Genomic DNA, 17,778 nt, shown 5'->3' on the forward strand with positions numbered 1-17,778 from the left:
AGCAGTTCACGTGGATGCTTTTCTGCTGGATTGGTTCCATCTCGACCTGTATGCATTCCCGCCGTTCAAGATTGTCAACAGGGTACTTCAGAAGTTCTCCTCTCGCAAAGGGACACGGCTGACGTTGGTTGGCTCCGCTCTGGCCCGCGAGAGAATGGTTCTTAGAGGTACTGCAATGGCTGGTCGACATTCCCAGGACTCTTCCTCTAGGAGTGAACCTTCTACGTCTACCTCACGTAAAGAAGGTACACCCAAACCTCCACGCTCTTCGTCTGACTGCCTTCAGACTTTCGAAAGACTCTCAAGAGCTAGGGGCTTTTCGAAGGAGGCAGCCAGAGCGATTGCCAAAGCAAGGAGAACATCCACTCTCAGAATCTATCAGTCTCAAGGGGAAGTCTTCCGTAGCTGGTACAGACCAATGCAGTTTCCTCAACCAGTACCACTGTAACCCAGATTGCTGACTTCCTGTTATATCTAAGGAAAGTAAGATCCCTTTCAGCTCCTACGATCAAGGGTTACAGAAGTATGTTGGCAGCGGTTTTCCGCCACAGAGGCTTGGATCTTTCCACCAACAAAGATCTACAGGACCTCCCTAGGTCTTTTGAGACCTCAAAGGAACGTCGGTTGTCCACTCCAGGCTGGAATCTAGACGTGGTCCTAAGGTTCCTTATGTCATCAAGATTTGAACCTCTCCAATCAGCCTCTTTTTAGGACCTCACATTAAAAACTCTTTTCCTCGTGTGCTTGACAACAGCTAAAAGAGTAAGTGAGATCCACGCCTTCAGCAGGATCATTGTTTTCACATCTGAAACGGCTACATGTTCCTTGCAGCTCGGTTTTTACTAAACGAGCTTCCTTCACGTCCGTGGCCTAAGTCGTTCGAGATCCCAAGCCTGTCCAACTTGGTGGGGAATGAACTGGAGAGAGTACTTTGCCCAGTTAGAGCTCTTAGGTACTATCTAAAAAGGTCTTAACCTTTACGAGGACAATCAGAAGCCTTATGGTGTGCTATCAAGAAACCTTCTTTTCCAAGTTCTAAGAACTCAGTTTCTTACTATTCAGGCTTCTGATTAGGGAAGCACATTCTCATCTGAAGGAAGAAGACCTTGCTTTGCTGAAGGTAAGGACACATGAAGTGGGAGCTGTGGCTACTTCAGTGGCCTTCAAACAGAGCCATTCTCTGCAGAGTGTTATGGATGCAACCTATTGGAGAAGCAAGTCAGTGTTCGCATCATTCTATCTCAAAGATGTCCAGTCTCTTTACGAGTACTGCTACACCCTGGGACCATTCGTAGCAACGAATGCAGTAGTAGGCGAGGGCTCAGCCACTACATTCCCATAATCCCATAACCTTTTAACCTTTCTCTTGAATACTTTTTATGGGTTGTACGGTCGGCTAAGAAGCCTTCCACATCCTTGTTGATTTGGCGGGTGGTCAATTCTTTCTTGAGAAGCGCCGAGGTTAAAGGTTGTGATGAGGTCCTTTAGTATGGGTTGCAGCCCTTGATACTTCAGCACCTTAGAGTTGTTCAGCCTCCTAAGAGGAACGCTGCGCTCAGTAAGGAAGACGAACTTATTTAAGGCAGAGTAATGGCTCAAGTCGACTTCCTTACCAGGTACTTGTAATTTCATTGTTATTTTGAATAACTGATAATATGAAATACGGGATACTTAGCTTCTTGATATACATGTACACTGGTTTTCACCCACCTCCCTGGGTGTGAATCAGCTACATGATTATCGGGTAAGTTTAATATTGAAAAATGTTATTTTCATTAGTAAAATAAATTTTTGAATATACTTACCCGATAATCATGATTTAATTGACCCACCCTTCCTCCCCATAGAACCAGTGGACCGAGGAAAAATTGAAGTGGTGTCAACAAGAAGTACTGCAGTACCTGGCCACAGGTGCCGCTAGTGAGTACACCCCCCTCTTGTATAGCGATCGCTGGCGTATCCCTTCCGTAGAATTCTGTCGGGCAACAGAGTTGACAGCTACATGATTATCGGGTAAGTATATTCAAAAATTTATTTTACTAATGAAAATAACATTTTATGAGTAAAGTCTGTTGTATTATGGCTAGTTTTTGTAGTGTCATACGTTCATGCCCTGCCCATGAAGGGCTCCTCTGTGGCACCTTCATATGTAGAGTTGAAGTTGACCCGCATCTTGGTTGCCCCTCATGCCGTGACAAAGATGTTCCGTGGTATTTCCATGTCAGTGCTGTAGGGAGTGACTATCCTCCCGGTGGGAGAGATATTGTTCTCGACGCAAGAAACAAGCTAAGAGAGATTGTTCTCCTTCCTCATCTTCTTCTAGCAATGGTTTCTGCTCTGAAAGTTATCCCCCACCCTCTTCTTTCGTGCCCATTGTCCTCTGAGATTCCTGACACAGGATGATGTCCATAATGTAAGTTTTGTCAATCTTAATTTTCTTGATGTATTATCACTTAGTAATGAGATTGAGCAGATGATCCCAAGTTGGTGCTTGTGACTGATCCTTTGGCTAGGGCCGCTGCACTTCCTGAGGTGGATCTAGTCCCGGTATCCTTGGTATCTGATTATTCTGAAATGCAAAGGTCTCCCTCTCCTCCTACTAGTGTTTTAAGTGGTGAGCCATATATGGTTGTTTATGTCAGGAACAACTTATTGCTGTTGGACGTATCTCCTTTACAAGTGTTGAGAGTCTTCCCTTGTTTCTCTACGTGGAGCCCTAGAGTCGAGACTACCATTTTCCTGCATACAGAAGCAGCCTTATTGGAGAATCCCTTTTATCATTCTCTAGCTCATTCCCACGAGCCAGGCTTGCGTCATACCCTCATTGGTCCTCGGCACTGCTCTCCTGTTCTCGAGACAAGTCCCAGAACTCTCCATCACGTTATTTTGATGTTAGTGGGACTGGTTTGACTGTGTCCACAACCACAACTTTGGCCAAGTCAAGTTGCTCAAAATCAATTGTCCTCTCCTTCCAAGCCAAGTTACCCCAAATCAATTGTCCTCACCTTCAAAGCCAACCACTTGGAAGTCAATAGTAGCTAAACTATTATTAGTCCCTCAAATTTTGTGTTACCTAACCCCAGCAGATTGGGAGGTCTGGCTGTACCTCAGGGAGGAAAAATTCTGCTCAGTCTTGGCAGTGAAAGGTTATTGCTCAACCTTGAGCCTTATCTTAAGACTGAATGGAATAGAGATTTCCTCCTTGACGGAATTGTTTTAATCGTATGGAGTTTCAAAATTGTCCCCAGTCGGAAGTTAGACCACCTCTCTGGAACGTAATTGAAAGTACCCTACTATGCTCTCTGAAAGTTGCTCCTTACAAAGTGCTGAGTCAGGCATCAGATCGTGACTGGACTCATAAAAAAGTTTTCCTTCTCGCCCTTGCCTCTGCCAAGAGGGTCAGCGAGTTGCATGGTATATCCTATGACCTCACCTACCGGTATTCAAGGGGATGGGGGCAAATAACAGCGTCATCCCTGACTGCTAATACTCGGAATCTGGCTGTAGCAAACTCTAGGTTTGGGCCTTTCCAGATTTGAAGTCTTTGAAATGTAACTGATGATCCTGTTTAGCTGTTACTATGACATGTGAGAGCTCTGAGGTGCGCACAGATCAAGTGTCTGCTTGTGAATACGGTCAGGGTTGAGAGGAATGTCACAAAGAACACGATTTCCTTTTGCATCCGGCAAGTCAACGACTGTGTCTTAAATTCTGACTCTTCTCTTCAGAGTAGAAAACCCATAGCTCATGATGTTAAGGGTGTACGCATGTCCATAGTGTTTAAAAGAAACTTCTCTGTGGCGCAGGTATTTCAAGCAGACGTTTGGCAAAGCAAATATCCTTTACCGCCCATTACCTGCAAGACTTAACCCACACGAATGTAGATACTTGTACCTTTTCTCAGAGTCCTGTAGTGGCTGCTCAACAAGTGGTTTAGCTACCTTAGCTCCCTTATAGGATTAGTAGCAGTTGGTCAAGGGCCGATGTAACCTGGTATTAGTCTGGGATGAATGGACAGAATAACTGGCCTTTTCTTATTTCATCTTCCCCTCTCATGGAGCACAGCGTCGGGGGTACTGTAAGCTGGCCTATCTCCAACTGCAGGTGGTCTGAAATATATCATATACTGTATATTGTTATGTCCGCAATCTCCCTGCGAGTGGGAGTCGGATAATGTCTAGGTTTGAAGGTGTGAAGTATAACTCATTGCACTGACCTGATAAAGTCACAGTGCTTGTTTTTCCACTTATTCACCATGATTGTCCAGGCTGTCAGACTCTACAGTGCTGTCAGGCTGAGAGTTTCACAAGTTGTCAGGATACTCTTCTCACACTTTACCAAGCTCAGCGGTGTATCCCAGGTCAAGTTTCCAGCTAGTTGGAGTTTGGCCTTCCACCCCCCTAAGGGTGAGTCTCCATAGAAAAGAATGGAAGATTGGTATTTGTATTGGAACAAGTGACAGATTTGGAAGTACTGTACTGTAATTTATATTTTACCTAACTACACAAACCTGAGTTCTTAACTCATACATGTCCTGCCATTGCCTATTCCCCCATGAAGTCCTAGCTGCAATAAAAAATGGGGAATCTCACTCAATGAGTGTGTGGGTAGGGTGGTCGGTCTATTCCTCTGCTATCTAGCTGAGGGTCATTAGCATCTTATGCAGATGTTTATTGCTAGTTCCAGCTATGTTGAAAACATACTGCATATCCTTAGTAAAGAATTCAGGTTGGTATAGTTAGTAAAAATACAAATTACTTCTAAATTTTACATGTCCAACAAAGCCAAAATTATTCTCTTATTAAAGGACTCAGCTTTGTATAGTTATATTTTGCCTTTTTTGAAAAAGATATAGAGTAGTGGATATTTCATTATTGAATTTGCCCCATTTTGTGAACCACACTTAACTTTCAGGGCTCTTCACACTGCTGCTGGAGGATATGGGAGTGCGGGGAGTACAAGTTGAGGAAATTTATGATCTTCAGAAATCCTTTGAAGGCAAAGTTTATGGATTTATATTCTTATTCAGGTAAGTCTTAGTTAATTGTATGCAGATTATAACCTTTGGACTTTAAGTAAGAGTATTACTTCAGTTTAAGCTCGAACACCCATTGAGGTAGTTAGCTACTGATAGGTGGTATAGGGAAAGACCTGCCCATCCTTCAGTTAGCAGCTCCTCAAAGAAGAATACTCCAAAATTAAACCATTGTTCTCTAGTGTTGGGTAGTGTCATAGCCTCTATACCAAGGTCTTCCACTATCTTGGGTTAGAGTTCTCTTGCTTGAGCATACACTCGGGCATACTTTTCTCTCTTATTTCGCTTCCTATCGTTTTTTGAAGTTTTTATAGTTTATATATGAAAGATTTAGTTTAATGTTGCTACTGTTCTTGAAATATTTTATCTTATTTGTTAATTGTTCTTTCACTAACTAACCATACACTATTTATTAGGGATTATCTTTCGGTGAAGCTAGAAGGTTAGCCATTAAGATTTTTAATGCAAGGTTGTAACCATACACAACCACTATAGTGGGGATGGTAGGGGGTGGCTGGGGGTTACTCAGCCACCTATATCCACTCACACATCAGTGAATTACGTCACTTTTTTCTTTTGGCTGGTAGAGATCAGACGTGTCTGCTCTCTCCTCCTTAAGGCTTGGCCATTGAGACTATTGTTTACTGCAACATCTTTCTCTTTTCAGGTGGCTGTTTTTCCTTTGACGCTCCCATGCGTACCTTCCCTGGTCCTGCGGCACCTTCATGTCATTGGTTGACACCTATCCGCACTCACTGTGGCCAACCTGTAGGGACATCGCTGCGAGCAAGGTTGGCCCTGCGACGAGTGTAGGGAGTGGCCTGCCTCCCAGTGGGAGAGGTTTGGGCATCGTAAGAAGAAGTCCAAGAGGGATCTCTCACTCCCGGGGTCTTCCTCAGGGTTGAGGAGACCTCGGACTTCCTTTTCCCGGACACTCAACCTCCCTCTGATGCTGCATCTAGCCCATCCTCCTTCGGGTGGGCGATCAAGTAGGAGCGCACACCGTTCAACCCCATGGCTACCTCGGGGTTCCGGGGGTGTTGTTGCGTCCCCTAGAGGAGCACCTTCATCTCACTTTCAAATGTTTTGTAGATGTAGCTGTCCTTGGGAGGGACTGACCCTCCTTCTAAGGAAGGTTTACTTTAGCTCCTTCAGCTTGGGGCGCGGAGAGGTTTTTCGCCCGCAATTGACGCTTTATCTGTTTGTGAGGTTCAACTCTTGGCCTCACCTGGTCCTTCCATGCGGTACTGTGGTCAGCGCTCCCGCTCGCCCATCCGACGGCCTCCTGCTGACGATGAGTCTCCTCGTCATCTTCAGACCTCGTCTCTTGACGATCCACATTCTCTTTCTTACCACAGGCGACACTCCAGCCCACGTCTTCAACGCTCGCCTGCAGTGAATCCTGCCCCTGCGACTAATCGTTCTCTTTTCCGGCTAGAGCCCAGAAAGGTCCCAAATCTTTCAGGGGTAAGAAGAGTGGAAGAGGGGGCAATCCTCTCACCAGTCTTCTGGACGATCGCTGTGATTGGTGTAGGGTATTGTGTCCCGTTCATACAATCCCTCCACTGACTCGGGATATAATTCCATCGAGCTCCTATACGAAGGGATCCGTAAAGGAGCTGGTCCTCCTGGCCGATGTCCAGACCATATTGCAAAAGGGCACTCTCCAAGAGGTCCTCAATGGGTTTCCAGGCTTCTACAGTCTACTCTCTCTTGTGAAAAAGGTGTCTGGAGGCTGGATACCAGTCATCGATCTCTAGGCTGTGAACAAGTTTGTACACGGTCATTCAAGCAGTAAGACCAATGGACTTCATGTGCACACTGGATCTCCAAGACGCATACTTATAGATTCCAATCTATCCATCTTCACTGAAGTATCTAAGATTCATACATGAGAACAGACATTACCAGTTCTAGGTCCTGTGCTTCGGCCTCTTGACAGCACCTCAGGTCTGCACGAGAGTGTTCGCACTAGTGTCATCTTGGGCTTACAAGAACGGCATTCGTCACTTAAGGTACCTCGACGTTTGGCTGATTCTAGCAGACTCCATGATGACCTTTCCTCAACACCAAGACAGGCTTCTTAAGAAGTCATCACTGCTTCCCTCACAGAGACTGGTTTACCTGGGTATGTTTGTAGACACCAATCTCAAAAAAGTCTTTCCATCAGATGACAGAGTACGCAGGCTGAAGGCAGTGGCAAGTCTCTTTCTCAGATCGGAAGATGCTTGTACCTCCTAGGCTATCTCACATCCCTGACCTGTCTTGTTCCCAACGATCACCTCAGAATACGATGTCTGTGGTGGCGACTCAAATCCGTATGAAACTAGCACTCCGGCTCCCCAGACACCTTAGTACCTATGGGACAGGATCAAGTAGTGGATCTTCAATGGTGTTGTTGAATGAAAACCTCCTCAAAGAGCTGGATCTTCTTGTCCCTCCTCCTGACTTGATGCTATAAATCTCTTATTGATGAGAGTAACCTTCCTGGCGCTCCAGTAGTTCCAACAGTTGCTGGCGGGCAACTCCGTAGTGTTGATGAGCGACAACACTACGGTAGTGGCATACGCAAACAAACAAGGCGGTACCTTTTTGCAGCCCCTATGACATCTTGCAATGGAAATGCTAAGATGGACAGAAGAGCATTCGGTGTCCTTATCAGCTTGCTTCATTTCAGGCAAAAGGAATGTGCTCGCAGAAAACTTGAGCAAAGTGAATGAGATAGTGGGTTCCAAGTGATCTTTGAATCCACTGATAGCCAACTAAGTTCTGACTTTGTGGGGTGTTGCCGACTGTAGATCTGCTTGCAACGTCCTTGAAGTTCAGGCTCCCACTATACTGCTCTCCAGTCCTGGACCTTCAAACTTTATGGCACGATGCTTTCCAACAACGGTGGGACAACATAGATGTGTACGCTTTTTCCCTGTTATGTCTAATGAGAAAGGTACTCAACAAGACCAGAGTATCCAACAGTCTATTGATGACTCCCGTAGCCCTTCTGTGTCCCCATGCAGAATGGTTTTCTGACCTTCTGCAACTCTTAGTAGATCTTCTGAGAGAACTCCCTCCACGATAAGATCTACTCAAACAACCACATGTGAACATCTTCCACAATGCAGTTCTGTCTCAAGACTATCCAGCATCTCTTTCAGAGAAGCCTTTTGTAATGAGTTGCGAGAAGGATGTCTGGATGCCTACGGAAATCTTCGGCCTCGGTTTACCAGGCAAATTGGACTGTCTTCTGTGGTTGCTACCTTGGAAGGGGTATCTCTCCCCTTGATACCACTCCTCTTGGTCTTGGAGGTGAAAGGCTATCGCTCAGCCTTAAGCTTAGCCTTTAGACTGAAAGAAGTAAACCTTTCCTCTTCACTTGAGCTTTCTCTCCTCATACAGATTTATGAGATCACTTGCCCCCAGTCGGAGATAAGACCTCCTTCTTGGAATGTGGTTCGCGTCTTGCGGTCCTTAAAAGGCCCACCCTACGAACCATTACCATTTGGCTGATGTTTTTGACAGTAAACAGAGTAATGAAAAACTTGAACTTCCTCATTCCTGTTTTCCTGCGGCTAAACTAACTAGTTTAGCTTTTCGATCTCGTGAGATTAAAGCTCTGTTGGTGGACCTTGATGCTTATGGAGGTGTAGACCCAAATGGTATTTTTCCTTTGTTTTTTATAAAGACAGCAGATTTCTTAGCTCCAAAGTTATCTGTTATTTTGTGCAAGTTAGCAAGAAGAGGAGCTTTTAGCACTTGTTCGAGAATTGGTAATGTTACTCCTCTATGTAAATTTGTTTGTGGTAGCTCAAGTCCCACTGATTACCGCCCAATTTCCATAACTCCCATATTATCTAAAGTGTTTGAATGTCTTCTGGTAAAACAACTTAATAGATTTGCTGAAGGTAATCATCTGTTCCCTGTTTTGCAATTTGGTTTTCGTAAAGGCCTTGGAGCATGTGATGCCCATCTTACAATCTCCAATGCTGTACAGAAATCCCTTGATTGTGGTCAGGAAGTTCGTATGATTGGCCTTGATTTTAGTGCTGCATTTGACCGTGTTAATCATGAGGCCCTTGTTTTCAAACTGAAACAGTTGGGAGTGGGTTGGTCGTTTCTTAGCATTATTATTGATTTTTTGAGTAATAGATCTCAAAGAGTTGTTGTTGATGGGCACCATAGTGATTATAGGAATGTGATATCCGGTGTTTCACAGGGTAGTGTTCTTGGGCCATTACTTTTCATACTATATACACATGACATGTGGTTTGGCCTAGAAAACAAGCTTGTTGCATATGCAGATGATGCTACTCTCTTTGCATCAATTCCATCCCCTGAATGTAGATCTGGGGTTGGTGAATCCCTTAATAGAGATTTAGCTAGAATTAGTGCATGGTGCAAATTATGGGGTATGAAGTTGAATCCTAACAAAACTCAAAGTATGATTGTAAGTAGGTAAAGGACGGTGGCTCCTCAACATCTGGATCTCGGTATTGGTAATGTTTCTTTAAATTTGTATGACTCTTTCAGAATTTTAGGTGTGATTCTCGACAGCAAATTTACTTTTGAGAAACATATAAGGTCTGTGTCTTCTTCAATTGCACAAAAAATAGGCTTATTGAGAAAGTCTTTCAAGATTTTTGGTGATTAATCTATTCTGAAGAAGTGTTTTAATTCTTTCATTCTACCTTGTTTTGGGTATTGTTCTCCTGTCTGGTGTTCAGCTGCTGATTCTCATCTTAATTTGTTGGACAGAAACTTACGGTCTATTAAATTTCTTATTCCTGATCTAGATTTTAATCTCTGGCACCGTCGTTCAATTAGTTCATTATGCATGTTGCATAAGATTTTTCATAACTCTGACCATCCTTTACATTCAGATCTCCCTGGACAATTCTATCCTGTTTGTAATACTAGGCAGCAAGTTAATTCTAATGGCCAGGCCTTCTCCATCACGAGGCTCAATACTACACAGTACTCTAGAAGTTTTATTCCAGCTGTTACCAAGTTGTGGAATGATCTTCCTAATCGGGTAGTTGAATCAGTAGAACTTCAAAAGTTCAAAGCTGGAGCAAATGCTTTTTTGTTGACCAGGCGGACATGAGTCTTTTTATAGTTTATTTATGACATATTTGTTTTTGATATTGTTAATAGTTTATATATGACATGTCTGTTTTGACGTTGTTACTTTTTTTAGAATGATTTAATTGTTAATTTGTTCTCTTCATTTATTTATTTCCTTATTTCCTTTCCTCACTGTGCTATTTTTCCCTATTGGAGCCTCTGGGCTTATAGTATCTTGCTTTTCCAACTAGGGTTGTAGCTTGGATAGTAATAATAATAATAATAACAGACCCTGACCTCACTTTGAAGATGGTGTTCCTACTCTCTTTAGTCTTAGCAAAGAGAGTAAGTGAACTTTATGGTCTCTCATATGGCATCTCCCATTCAAGGGGATGGGGGAAAGTGACACTCAGCTTCATCCCCGAGTTTATTGCAAAAACTCAAAATCCGGGGTACTGGACCCTAGATTCGGGCCTTTCAGATTAAGAGTCTCCGTTCTGTAACTAATCATATACAGTTCAATTGTTATTCTGCCCAGTGAGAAGTTTGAGGTACAGTATTACCTTAAACGCACTGCAGAAACTCATCCCGGCTGGCAGCCCTCTTTGTCATTCAGATAGGATTAAAAGGATGGTCACTAAGAATACCATTTTTGCCTGGATTCATAAAGTCATAGGCTCGGCACTGAATACCTGACCCTCCTCCAGCTCAACGACCCCTGGCATCAGTACGTTCCTGGCTTTCAAACGCAACTTTTCTGTGATGCAGGTATTGCAAGGGGGCGTGTGGAAGCGTCGGACTACCTTCACCGCCCACTACCTGCAAGACATGACCCACAGGAGCATGGATCTGCTTTAGTAATCATGAGAAAGCTTTAAAAGTAATCTATGAAATTTCAAAAATAAAAATTGATAAAAGTCAGATTACTGGAGCGCTATATAATGCACCTCATGGAAACCAGGACAGATATTGCCCCAGTTACTGGGGTCAGTGTATCTGTTGACCCTGAAATAAATTTGATGACAGAAAGAAAGACCAATGTGCATTATTGTAACCTCAAAGGGAGAGTAATATAATTACTTTAAATTTAGCAAGCTACAGTAATTCTTAAGAAAGTAGGTACTAGAGAACATAAAGACATGTCTAAATTTGGTTAGAAATCCCTCTTAATTTATGGCAAATCTAGAATGAAGCCTTTATGCTAAGTAACCTAAAAATAGTAGATAATCTAATGGTGGATATCAAACTGCATTTGAATTTTAGCTATGGACGAGCGATGATTTTTAACAGGATATATGTTCGTCCATGACCATCTGTCAAAATGACAGAAATACAACATATCGCTCAAAAAATCAAGTCATAGGAGGTGGATTGTTAGTCAGCACTCTTGCTTCTCTTAAGGTGCGAGTATTCTGACATCCCAGGATTTCAAAACAGCACCAGCCATATTGGTTGTTATAGTAACTTCCGGCCTCCTAAGGATAAGTCTCCTATTAAAGGACGAGGATTTGTATTCATGTAGGAACAAATAGAAATTTTAAAAAATAAATTGTATCTTTCCTAATGATACAAACCTGAGTTTTTTCAAGTTACACTTCCCACCTCATCTAGCCTGCAAGTACTAAGTGAAGGTCAAAAGTGGCTACTCAGTGAGCTTGCAGGAGGCCGGAGCTTCCCGTCCACCTCCCAGTAACTACCGACACCTCGCTATAATTTCTAACAGTTGAGTTTCCAGCTTTACTGAAATCATGCTCTTATTGAAGGACTTTGGTTTGTAGAGTAAGGAAAAATACAAGTTATTTAAAGCCTGTGATTTGAAAGTGTAGATTAATTAGTTTTACTGTATCTGTACTAATAATTTCAGGTGGATAGAAGAAAGAAGATCCAGGAGAAAAATTGTTGAAAACACAGACAATTATGTTCGCAATGAAGCAGTAGTTAATAACATGTTCTTCGCTCAGCAGGTATGTGTGATATTTAAATTTCATATGAGGAGTGGTTGTCAATTGTGATGAGAGATTTAAAGTACAGTACAGACAGTTCTTACATGATAGCTGTATATGAACTACAAACTCTTAATATAACAAGCTTTAACAACAGACTAAAGCAAAAAAATAATGTGCAAGATTATGTTTAAAAAGTTAGGGGAATGCGTCCCATGCTAGTTACCTCACCTGAAGTTCACAGGACTTTATCCTCGAAGTCTTGCTGTGTTGATGTCTATCATAAAAATTAATTGTTCTTGCATAAATACAGACCATCCTTTGATAGGAGTATGATTTTTGCATAGCTAAACACGGTCGTTTAAGCTTTGTAGTTGCCAGTGGGTGGACGGGAGCCCACCCCACAAGTAGAGTAACAGAGTAACACTTTCTTTGATTTTGGCCTCAGCATAGTAAGACGTACTTCTCAGTTGCCGCATAACCGACTGATTTTATTTTTTTAAATTTTTGGATTATGTACCTATGGTGATGGAGACTCCACAAGGAGACATGTGAGTGTGGAAAACCTGGCGATAAGTGGAGCAGTTTCATGTGCTAGGCTCGCCAAAATAACCTGTTTTCCAAGGTGTAAGAAATCATTCTGTCCGATTTCCCAAGCAACAGGGTATCAAGTCTTATTATATATGAAGGTCTGATAATCTTATACTGAAACTAAATTTGTTCCGTAACTGGAATGCAAACCACGATTAGGGCTTATACTTTTGGCGGAGCTGATATGACGAGCCATTAAAATTTAGCGAGGGTTAACTACCCTCACTGCTAGTTAGCAGGGGTTAGGGTGGTTAGCCGCATTCAGCGCCCTGCTCCTGTGCGCTCAAGCGCGCGCGAATATTCTCCCGCGCGCTTACCTGTGCGTCTACAGTCTCCTGTGCGCCATCAGTCTCCCGCGCGCGATTCCTGGTAATCCCTATCGCCCGAGCACCATTACGCGCTCCCGCGCGAGCGTCAATATCCTCCCGCATGCGAGACTGCTGAACAATGCACGGCAAGGTCGCCATCGCCTCATTCCCCTCCCCGCAAACGCATAACAGCGAGTATTGTGACGGAAGGGAAACATCCAGAAGGGTCCAGGATCCCTAATTCTTACCAGGCAAACCCACCTATAGGAACTCTTCCCAGGGATCCTTCTATCCCTGGCCCTTCAAAGGGGGTGTTTGACAGCACGTCTGTCAACCAACAGCCTTATGTACCTATGGTGATGGAGACTCCACAAGGAGACATGTGAGTGTGGAAAACCTGGCGATAAGTGGAGCAGTTTCATGTGCTAGGCTCGCCAAAATAACCTGTTTTCCAAGGTGTAAGAAATCATTCTGTCCGATTTCCCAAGCAACAGGGTATCAAGTCTTATTATATATGAAGGTCTGATAATCTTATACTGAAACTAAATTTGTTCCGTAACTGGAATGCAAACCACGATTAGGGCTTATACTTTTGGCGGAGCTGATATGACGAGCCATTAAAATTTAGCGAGGGTTAACTACCCTCACTGCTAGTTAGCAGGGGTTAGGGTGGTTAGCCGCATTCAGCGCCCTGCTCCTGTGCGCTCAAGCGCGCGCGAATAATCTCCCGCGCGCTCACCTGTGCGTCTACAGTCTCCTGTGCGCCATCAGTCTCCCGCGCGCGATTCCTGGTAATCCCTATCGCCCGAGCACCATTACGCGCTCCCGCGCGAGCGTCAATATCCTCCCGCATGCGAGACTGCTGAACAATGCACGGCAAGGTCGCCATCGCCTCATTCCCCTCCCCGCAAACGCATAACAGCGAGTATTGTGACGGAAGGGAAACATCCAGAAGGGTCCAGGATCCCTAATTCTTACCAGGCAAACCCACCTATAGGAACTCTTCCCAGGGATCCTTCTATCCCTGGCCCTTCAAAGGGGGTGTTTGACAGCACGTCTGTCAACCAACAGCCTTGGTTCGGTGCACTAATCAGAGCAGTTACACAGTCGTTCAAGCCTATTTTCTCTGAATTAGGTCACAGATCCTTGGTTGTCTCTACCCCTCTGAAGAGAAAAAGAGGAGTTCCGGACGCGGTAACTTCTCCAAGGGCTAAGTTGACTCCATGCAAGCGTTCGAGGCAGGTTCCTTCACTCCCCCAGATCTCTCCTTCCCTGTCAGACGAGGAATTCCCGTCATCAGGGGAATCACGTGAGGTGAGATTTTCCCCCATTGCACCAATGAGGGAAATCTCTCCTCGTGCTGAGAGGTCTTCTCAAGTGGGGGCTGGAAGGAACTTACCATCTTCGATATTAGAGTCCTACATTCTTCCTAGGAAGGAATCCTCTACAAGACCAAGGACAGAGCCAACTAGCCACTCGGAGAACGTCCGCGACTCTCCCCAAGAAGAGCCTTTGGGGACAGGAGACTTCGCTGCAAGTCCGACATCGGGAGGAGAACAGCAAGCGTCAGAACATGAGTTTTGGCAAGTTCTGACTCTAATGAGGGCTCTCAATAGGTTTTCCGACCCAGAGATCCCTTCTCGAGAGGGCAAGGACACGGTCTTAGACCATGTATTCGGTACTCAGAAACCCTCTTAAGACCAGTGCAACTCTGCCCGGGTCTCAAGGGGTTAAGAGTACCAGAGACAAGATCGCTGTACAGCTCTCCGAGATGTCCTCCTCCAACCGTTCCAGTGCCGCCAACAAGCTCCTTCCACCTCCTCGCGTACAGCAGAGGAGGTACTTTGAGATCTTGGAGGAGCCTTGTTTAGCTCTTCCTCTCCACCACTCGTTGGAAGAGCTTACCAGGGGAGTCCCTCTTGAGAAACTCTCCAACCGGCAGGTCTCGTTCTCGGCAACCGAGATCCTTAACCAGGAGAAGGTTGCAAAGTGTGCTATGCAAGCCACTTCGTGGCTGGACATCTGGTTAGGGACCTTAGGTATCCTGATACGCTCTGAGGATTTCTCCAAAGAACGTACCAGGAAAGCTATGGAGACGTTGCTACTCTCAGGCACTCGCACGATCGAGTTTCTAGCCCACCAAGTCTCGAACTTGTGGGCAAACACCATCCTGAAACGTCGGGATGCGGTGGCTGAGAGATTCCATCAGAAGGTCCCTAGCACCTAGATCAATAGGCTCAGACATTCTTCCTTAGAAGGATCCATCCTGTTTGAGCCTAAGGATGTGGAACAGGCTGCTGAGAGGTGGAGGAAGTCTCACCAAGACTCCCTCCTTCATAGGGCTTTGATATCCAAGCCCTATAAGCCTCCAGCACCCCAGCAGTCCCGTCCAACCAAGACCGCAAAATCAACGACAGCAATGAAGACAGTGGTGTCTAAGCCCTTTCCTGTTAAGGATAGGAAAGGCAAAAAGTCCTCCATGGGAGGTAAGAATCCTAAAGGGAGCAGCCGAGGCCACAAACGCTAGGATTGGCAGTCCCCCTGCATGTCCACCAGTGTGGGGATGCTTACAAAGTTGCGCAGACAGGTGGCAGCAACTCGGGGCCGATTCCTGGACGATTTCCGTAAGCAGTCAGGGATATTGTGTCCCGTTCACAACATCTCTACCTCCCCTGACGACGAATCCAGTGTCATTGAGCTCCCTTGCCATGGGATCGGCAAGGAGGCAGGCCCTTCGGGCAGAAGTCCAAACCCTGTTGAAGAAGGGCGCTCTACAAGAGGTCCTCGACGAGTCTCCAGGCTTCTTCAGTCGACTCTTTCTTGTAAAGAAGGCGTCTGGAGGCTGGAGACCAGTCATCGACCTCTCAGCTCTGAACAAGTTTGTCAAACAAACCCGTTCAGCATGGAGACGGCAGACACGGTCAGACTAGCAGTGAGACCGCAAGACTTCATGTGTACACTGGATCTGAAGGACGCGTACTTCCAGATCCCAGTCCATCCGTCTTCAAGGAAGTACTTAAAATTCAGCCTAGACAACAAAAAGTACCAGCTCAAGGTGCTGTGCTTCAGTCTCTCCACAGTACCACAGGTTTTCACCGGAGTGTTCACCCTAATATCTTCATGGGCACACAGGATTGGCATCCGTCTCCTCCGTTGTCTGGACGACTGGTTAATCCTAGCAGACTCGGTGTCATCCCTTCTTCAACACCGGGACAAACTTCTGAGACTTTGCCAAGATCTGGGGATCTTGGTAAATCTCGAGAAGTCCTCACTGCTTCCCACTCAAAGACTGGTATGTCTAAGCATGGTTATAGACACCAATCTCCAGAAAGCCTTCCCATCAGATGACAGGATAGCAAGAGTGAGAAAGGTTGCAAGTCCTTTTCTCAGACGAGAGAAACTTCCAGCCCAATTGTGGTTACGTCTCCTCGGTCACCTTTCATCGTTGGCTCGTCTAGTTCCCAATGGTCGCCTCAGGATGAGATCCCTCCAGTGGCGACTCGCGTCCCGGTGGAATCAAGGTTACGATTCCCCGGACGTCCTGATCCCTATGGGATCTGTGGAACTGACGGACCTCCAGTGGTGGGTGGCAGACGAGAACCTACGAAAGGGAGTGGATCTTCTCGTCCTCCCCCCGGATTTGACGCTGTTTTCGGACGCTTCAAAGAAAGGGTGGGGGGCCCACGTGCTGCACCACACGATCTCAGGCCTGTGGTCAGAGTCAGAAAAGTATCTCCATATAAATCTCCTAGAGATGAAGGCCGTCTTCCTGGCCCTTCAACAGTTCCAACAATACCTGGTGGTGATGAGCGACAACACCACAGCAGTTGCTTACATCAACAAACAAGGAGGTACTTTTTCGCAGCAGCTATCCCATCTAGCAGTAGAGATACTGAGATGGGCCGAAATCCACTCGATACCACTATCGCCGCGCTTCATTCCAGGCAAGAGGAATGTGCTCGCCGACAATCTGAGCAGAGCGTCTCAGATAGTGAGTACCGAGTGGTCTTTGTATCATCTAGTAGCCAACAAAGTCCTGACTTTGTGGGGTTCTCCGACAGTGAATCTTTTCGCAACATCCCTGAACTTCAGGCTCCCGCTGTACTGCTCCCCAGTCCCAGACCCCAAGGCTCTCTGACAAGATGCTTTCCAACAGCGGTGGGACAACATCGACGTTTACGCCTTTCCCCCGTTCTGTCTGATGAGGAGGGTGCTCAACAAGACCAGAACATTGGTCAATCTTTCAATGACCCTCATAGCTCCGCTATGGCATCATGTAGAATGGTTTCCGGACCTTCTGCAACTCCTAACGGAGCTACCAAGAGAGCTCCCTCCACGACACAATTTTCTCAAGCAACCACATGCCAACATCTTCCACAAAGCCGTAGCTTCACTACGACTTCACACCTGGAGACTATCCAGCATCTCCTCTCTGAGAGAGGATTTTGCGAAAGTCATCTGCAGCAGTCTACCAGGCAAAGTGGAAAGTCTTCTGTGATTGGTATCGTGGAAGGGGTATCTCTCCACTCGATGCCACTATTCCAACAATAGCAGAGTTCCTCGTGTATTTGCGTGAAAAAATGCGCCTGTCAGTCTCGGCAGTGAAAGGCTATCGCTCAGCCTTAAGTTTAGCCTTCAGGCTGAAAGGAATGGACATTTCTTCATCGCCAGAACTTTCTCTACTCATACGTAGTTATGAACTTACCTGCCCTCAGTCGGAAGTGAGACATCCCCCATGGAACGTGGTTCGAGTTCTCAGGTCTCTTAAGAGACCTCCCTACGAACCATTACGCCAGGCATCAGATCGCCACCTAACCTGGAAGACGGTGTTCCTGTTAGCTTT

General features: G+C 45.4%; 1 protein-coding gene across 2 annotated transcripts in view; it reads left to right on the forward strand.

Moving 5' to 3' along the window:
- Positions 1–17,778, forward strand: part of caly (ubiquitin carboxyl-terminal hydrolase calypso) — a 128,927-nt gene that overhangs the window by 13,306 nt on the left and 97,843 nt on the right. For both annotated transcript variants that reach the window (XM_068389622.1, XM_068389623.1), the window contains exons 2-3: positions 4,915–5,029; positions 11,958–12,057. In XM_068389622.1, the coding sequence (XP_068245723.1) occupies positions 4,915–5,029; positions 11,958–12,057 (215 nt within the window). The remainder of the gene's footprint in view (positions 1–4,914; positions 5,030–11,957; positions 12,058–17,778) is intronic.

This window comes from Palaemon carinicauda, chromosome 16 (assembly GCF_036898095.1).
Source record: "Palaemon carinicauda isolate YSFRI2023 chromosome 16, ASM3689809v2, whole genome shotgun sequence".
Classification (NCBI taxonomy): Eukaryota; Metazoa; Arthropoda; class Malacostraca; order Decapoda; family Palaemonidae; genus Palaemon; species Palaemon carinicauda.